Below are 6505 nucleotides of genomic sequence, written 5' to 3' on the forward strand. Positions count from 1 at the left end.
CTACTAAAATAAAAACTAATCTAAATGTCAAAAATAAAATCGTTGTATTTTGAAACTTGAGACAAAATTTAAATCAAACTCAAAACTTAAATGAATCCGACAACTAACATTTTAAAATCTAAAAACTAAATAAAAACTAAAATTATCTACTTAAAAGCGAATCTGAAAAAGTCAACAAAACCTATTGACTTCGTCGGCGATTAACCTCAGGCGGCGGTGAAAAAGAAAAAGATAAGAAGATAAGAACATACGGCGGCGTCTCTATCGGGAACAGAGTGGCAATTTCCGTTAATAAGGGGAAGTGAAAGGGCATTTTTGTTCATGTAGAGAGAGAAAGTCGTCTCTCTCATCTCCGCCTGCAGCTGAGGTTTTTTTTTCTGGTGGGTCATATCTATTTCTAAGCTCTCTTTGTCTTCTTCATCTTCCCAAAATCAACAAACCCACACAAATTCTAAATTTAGGGATTGGGATTTGGAATATTAAAAATTTCCCAATCCAATTATTACTTTTCCAAGTAATTTCTGTTTGAATGTTGATTACTATACGATCCTCCGTCAGGTGGATTTCCGCTTCTTTTTTGATTTAAGTTGATGGGTAATGCCAATGGTAGGGAGCAGAGCACTCCCGGAGCACCAGCTGCCGGAGGAAGAGCTGACGTCGATGCGCAAAGTCCGGCAATTAGTTCGGTAAACAGTGAAACTAGTAACGTTGTTTCTTCAGATTCGATGGGAAATACTCCTCCTCATAGCCCTGGGAAGTTCCGATCCCCGATCTTGTTCGCTCCCCAGGTCAATATTTCGTTGTTTTTCCACCAATCTTTATCTCTTGTGAACTGGGTTTGTGCCAATTTCTGTTCTTTTTTATTTTCTTGCTATTGTTTTTTGGTTGTTCGTGGGATTTGATTCATTCAATGATACGTCGGTTGAGGTTGGGTTTCGCGGGGAATTTCTTTACTAAGATCGCTGTATTGCAATGGTTGTAAATGGGAAAGTTCCAGCCAAGATCCACTAGTTGACTACTTGAACTAATATTGACTTCCAGCAATTTTAAATAATGTTAATTGTTAATTATTATTATTTATTTTTACTTTTGATCATTTGCTTAATGCTGTGCTCTTTGGAGATTAATGGCTGAAATGTCTGTTGTTGGATTTGACTTCTCTGATCGACTACAGTTTGTATATGAAAAACCGGAATTTCTCTCTTAATCTCGATCCCCTTTGAACTTTTGATTAATTTATTAGAGTTGTTTGATTTTTAGAATCAAGTTTGTTGTGGAGCTGATTGTTTCTTCTTTATCGGTTGAAAGACTGATGGTGTAGTCATTGATGTAATGAGTGATGAGTTGTGAGTAAAAAACTTGTAGATCCGGATTTGATCTTACTTAGCAAATATTTTGGCTAGATCATAAGGTCGAATTCGACTTTCTTGCTGTTTGAGATGAACCCAATGTGAATTTGTATGATGTTTAGCCTTGGTTAAGGCTTTTGAAATGATGGTGGGCATGTGTTACAAGACTTGCAGATTCCAGTGGCTCCCTTGCAAGGAGGTAATGGTCCAACCCATTACAATGGAGCCTGGCAGAACGAATGTGATGGAGCAATAGATAGTCCTCCAGAGCAAGGAATCCCTACAATCATCACGTGGAGCTATGGAGGCAGTAATGTTGCCGTTGAGGGGTCTTGGGATAACTGGGCTTCCAGGTTATTTTTTATCACTTCTCCAGGCTATTGTGAACCCGTGATTTGTTTAAGCCTCATGCTTCACGACATTAGATCTACTGCATTTTGCATAAATAATGAAATATTGTGCTACATTGGTTCTGCAGGAAGACCCTGCAGAGGACTGGCAAAGATTTTTCGCTACTTATGGTCCTTCCATCTGGAGTATATCATTATAAGTTCATTGTCGATGGTCAACGAAGATATATTCCAGATCTTCCTTTTATAGCTGATGAGATGGGCAATGTCTTTAATCTTCTCAATGTTTCTGTAAGTGTGATTCTTCCCTCCATCTGCATTACCATCCAATCAGCATGAACTTGATCTCGACTCTTTGTTTGTATCAAAAAATTATGCGATTATGTGTAATAACAGAAACTATCACGTAGGTGCAAAAATACTTGCTTGACTCCATGTAGACATATCACTAGAAGGATAAATGCCTGAAGAGAGTCCATAGTAGTTCACGGCTTCTCATTTTTATAACTACGGCCTTAATAATCTGTGATGAATTGTTCAAAAGAGAACTGATCAAAAGATTGTTTAAGCTCATTCATTTTCACACTATTGGTATTACTGTCATATGTTCGATGTAGATAGATTATAGTTTTAAACCTGGAAAAGGACTAAAGAAAATAATGGGGATAGCTCTCCACTCCCCAAGTCTGTAAAGTTAGGTAGAAAATCAGAAAGCCAGACCAGCCTTAATGTCTCACGTTACGGCCATATATATTCTAAAATAAAAGAGGAAAAAGTGTGGCAGTGTTCCCACTAAAAGAGAAAAAGAGAGAGCAAAGAAGAGAAGCAGCCGCATGTTTTGCAAACCGGTTGGCTGGTCTGAATGATAACAAACCCTTTTTTTCCTTTTCGAACACTTCTGAGCACCAACGTAATTAAGACAAGATCTTTCTGATAGCGTGATTAAAACAAGTTCTTTGTTTATTTTATTGAAAAAAAAAGGTTCTTTGTTTATTTAATATCAGAAACGTGATTAACACAAGTACGTGAGAGTTTTGTCTTCATCCTCTATGTAGCAACTGTTGACGTTCAGAAATTATTTCCTTTATATTGTGATGCTTTTTGAATGTGTTACTCTGTAAATAACTACTCTTGCACTTGTTTGATTCTTTTGGGGAACTTAGTTTTATCGTTTTTGGAGGAAAAGAACAAGTTTATATCATCAGGTTGATCAGAAAATTATAGGAAAAATGGGAAAGGTGCTTACACAATAGACTATCCTAGCTTTCTTGTTCTTTCTTTTCAATTTGTCCAATGAGACACGTTCGTCATGTTTCACAAACATTTCATCTTCTTTGCTTGCCATGAGCGTGTTGAGATACTGCCTTCACGCTGTATACAATAATAATGAGATAAGTAGGTATTACAGCATGAGCATTCCCACCGATTCAAGATGGGGATGCTCCTAAGTCTTATACTCGCAACTTAACAGAACAACCAATAACCTGAAATACAACAAAAATTGCTACTTAAACACAAACCCCAACTTATTAGCGGGTGCAATTCCTTCTTTGCCCCTTCTAACATAAGTATTGACTATTTGGGGGGTCCCATAAAGTGTACATTATGTCCATTGATTTTTCTATTGAAGTATATTCAAAAGATACAAGGAGAAGAGCAAAATATATAGACTAAAATAGTTATTCATGTGCTCAACCCTAATGAGCATTTGAGCTATTAAGGGATATATCTATATCTATATATATAGGGAGAGAGCATGAGCACACATACACATAACACACGTGCGCATGATAGGATAGGAGGCTGTAGTCTTCTCATGCTTCTGGTTTGCACTTATTGCCTGTGTTTATACTACTGTCTACCACCATATAACTTTCTGGAACAAAAAGAAACCATATACATACTTTTCACATGAAATTTTGTTGTAGTCATTTTGTTATAATCCTGAATGTACACTGAGAAGTTTCTTGTCAGCATTGTTTAGAGAAAGATTCATTACTTCAATTAGCTAGTGGAATGCTAAAGACAAGCGGATTTTATGCGTTTCATCTTCACTCTTCATTTTGGAGTTGTTTCCATTCTGTAGGATAGTGTGCCTGATATTCTACAGAGTGTGGCCGAGTTCGAGCCTCCACAATCACCAGAGACAACTTACAGCCAGACATTCCCCACCGAGGAAGACTTCGCCAAGGAACCAGCAGCTGTACCATCGCAGCTCCACCTCACAGTTCTCGGCATGGAGAACGCAGATGAAGCTTCATCCTCAAAACCTCAACACGTTGTGCTTAACCACCTTTTTATAGAGAAAGGATGGGCTTCTCAGTCTGTGGTTGCTTTGGGACTTACTCATAGGTTCCATTCAAAATATGTCACCGTTGTCCTCTACAAACCACTCAACAGGTAGTTATTGTCGATTCTTCGCACTGAACGTTGTAAAGGATAACGAGCTACTACACCCTCCATCGTCTGTGGAGGAATGTTGTTTTATAGAACTGCCTTTTGGCTAAAGTTTGCTAGCAACAAAATAACTCTTATTCTGATCAATATTTCTTCAATCTGTGAAGAAATGTTTGTTTTATAGAACTGCTTGGCCAAAAAAGTTATATTGCCTTTTCTCTAATTATATCAATAGCTAGTAGATTTTGATAGATCTAAGTGGGGAAGTCTTGGACTGAGCTCGGTCTTGGCATTCTTGTCTGCTACGTTTGACAAATTATTTTGGTTCCTGATTTTAGATTGGATTATTAAATAATTTTGGTCTTGGATGTTTAAAAAAAAATCGATGTTCAAAGTTGAAAATACTCATTAAACCTTTTGAGCGTCTTATGTGAAAAATTGATCAAAACGTTTTAGACAATGAATGATATTACTTGTAAGGTTTAGCAACAGGTTAGAGTCGACGGCCACTTCAAGAAGAAACAATCTCTATCCATCACCATCAGAAATTCAGTTCTCGTCTTTCTTTAACTTTATGCTCTCTACATAATATATACTAAAATATCTAAAGTTTATCGATACAATAGCTAGGTAGTGGTAAATTGTCATCTGGTCTCCTTGAGATCCATGTTCAGATTTTACTTCTTATATTTCTTTTCAAAATTTGTATGTAAAATCTTTTATTTGGAATCTTTTTATGGTTTTTTTTTTAAAAATAATACTATTTAAACTGCGCTCTAAGCCTTTATAAAAGGAACTTTCATAAACCCTAACGAAAAAATCACAATTACAGATCATTCTTTTAATGAATATTTTTTAGTGTACACAGAATATAACATAATCATAAAATAGATATGCATTATGTATTTTGAAAAAAGAAAAGTATTTAAATACTAAATGAGGTGGGAAGTATCTCCTCGTAGTAACGAGTTTAGAAATTTTATTGTAGAATTTGAACCCAAATCTAAAGATGGCTGAAGCACATTCACTGACTAACATTTGATCATTAGAATTATTTCAGTTCTTTTAAATTATATATATATTATTATTATTATTATAATATAAAGAACATAAAGTTATATAAGCTTGGGTTATACTACATCCTTACGAGATTTTTTTGCCCACCCTATATTTAACATAATTTCTCTAGATAGCCCTATAAGAATAAAAAATGATTCCCATTCAATTTTTCTTTTTCAAAGGTCAACACTTCTTATATTTGTCTTTGCAAATAAATTATTATAAGCGAAATTAGACTACTTACCAAGTCTATCAAACATTTTCTAGTTTTTCCTTTTTCTCCTTTTAAAAAGCAAGTTTATGAGTGTTGATAAATCACTCAAACTATTCATTAAAAAAAAAAAAAAAAAAGAGTTTGAACTTGTTCAAGGTTATATGTTGAAGTTAGATGGGCAAAAAAGGACACAACGCTGCTAAAATCTAAAATATTAATTTAAATTCAAGATAACTCTTCTATCAACTTTTCAAGTTAGTGGTAAAGTTTCTAAACTCATAAATGTAACAAAGAATGTATTTGTTATGACTTTGTCAAAAAGATTTAATAAGATTATATTTTATTAATGAGTTATTTAATTCTAAAAAGATAAAATATCCTCATTTATTTTAAGAATCTTACATTATTATTTTTTCAAACTATTCTTACGACTAACGAATAAAGAAAGCTTTTGGAACTGTTAGTCATCAAGAAAGTTCACTCGAACATTCAAGGGGTAGGCAACATTAGCCGACCTTATGTGTGAATCAGGGTAGGCAACATTAGCCGAACGAGTTGCCAAAGTTTTTTGTCTCTTCTACTGTCCCTCTAGCTATTACAACAGTTAATACATAAGGTCGGTACCCACAAAAAGTTTTCTTCAAATTGTTTATCATATGTTTTGGTCATCATGGTAAAATTGTGAAACTAATCTACAAATGGCTTAAAAAGAAAAATATTTTTGAAATTTTCATTTTCATTTAAACATACCTATCTTCTGTTAAAACAGAAACACGTTATACATTGATACATATTTTACGATGAACACTCGATTAAAAACATAGTTCGACTAACAAACAGTGAATTTTAATTATAACATAGGCATTACAAATTACAATATAAGGGAAGTTACATGATGAAACAAATCTCCATCTCCACCAGTATTAACAAAACATTCATGAGTGATGTTGAGGACCCAAAAAGGCACAATGGATTCATTGGAAAATGTACTTGAAATTGATATTGCCAAACACAAAAAGTAAAAAAAACAAAAAAACAAAAAAAAGAAAATACCAAATATTGATAATAGAAGAAAGACTCCACTATCTAAAAATCTACTCAAGAAGAAGAAACGAAGATGAAGAACAGCAAACCAA

At 34.4% G+C, this 6505-nt stretch overlaps 1 protein-coding gene across 1 annotated transcript; it reads left to right on the forward strand.

Annotated features, from left to right (window-relative positions):
• The first annotated feature begins 337 nt into the window (after positions 1-337).
• Positions 338-4347, forward strand: LOC103492444 (SNF1-related protein kinase regulatory subunit beta-1). The gene is made up of 4 exons (XM_008452814.3): positions 338-788; positions 1524-1702; positions 1828-1990; positions 3786-4347. The coding sequence occupies exons 1-4, from the start codon at positions 591-593 to the stop codon at positions 4101-4103; spliced, it is 858 nt and encodes a 285-aa protein (XP_008451036.2). The 5' UTR covers positions 338-590; the 3' UTR covers positions 4104-4347.
• The last annotated feature ends 2158 nt before the right edge of the window (positions 4348-6505 follow it).

Source organism: Cucumis melo, chromosome 2 (genome assembly GCF_025177605.1).
Source record: "Cucumis melo cultivar AY chromosome 2, USDA_Cmelo_AY_1.0, whole genome shotgun sequence".
NCBI lineage: Eukaryota > Viridiplantae > Streptophyta > Magnoliopsida > Cucurbitales > Cucurbitaceae > Cucumis > Cucumis melo.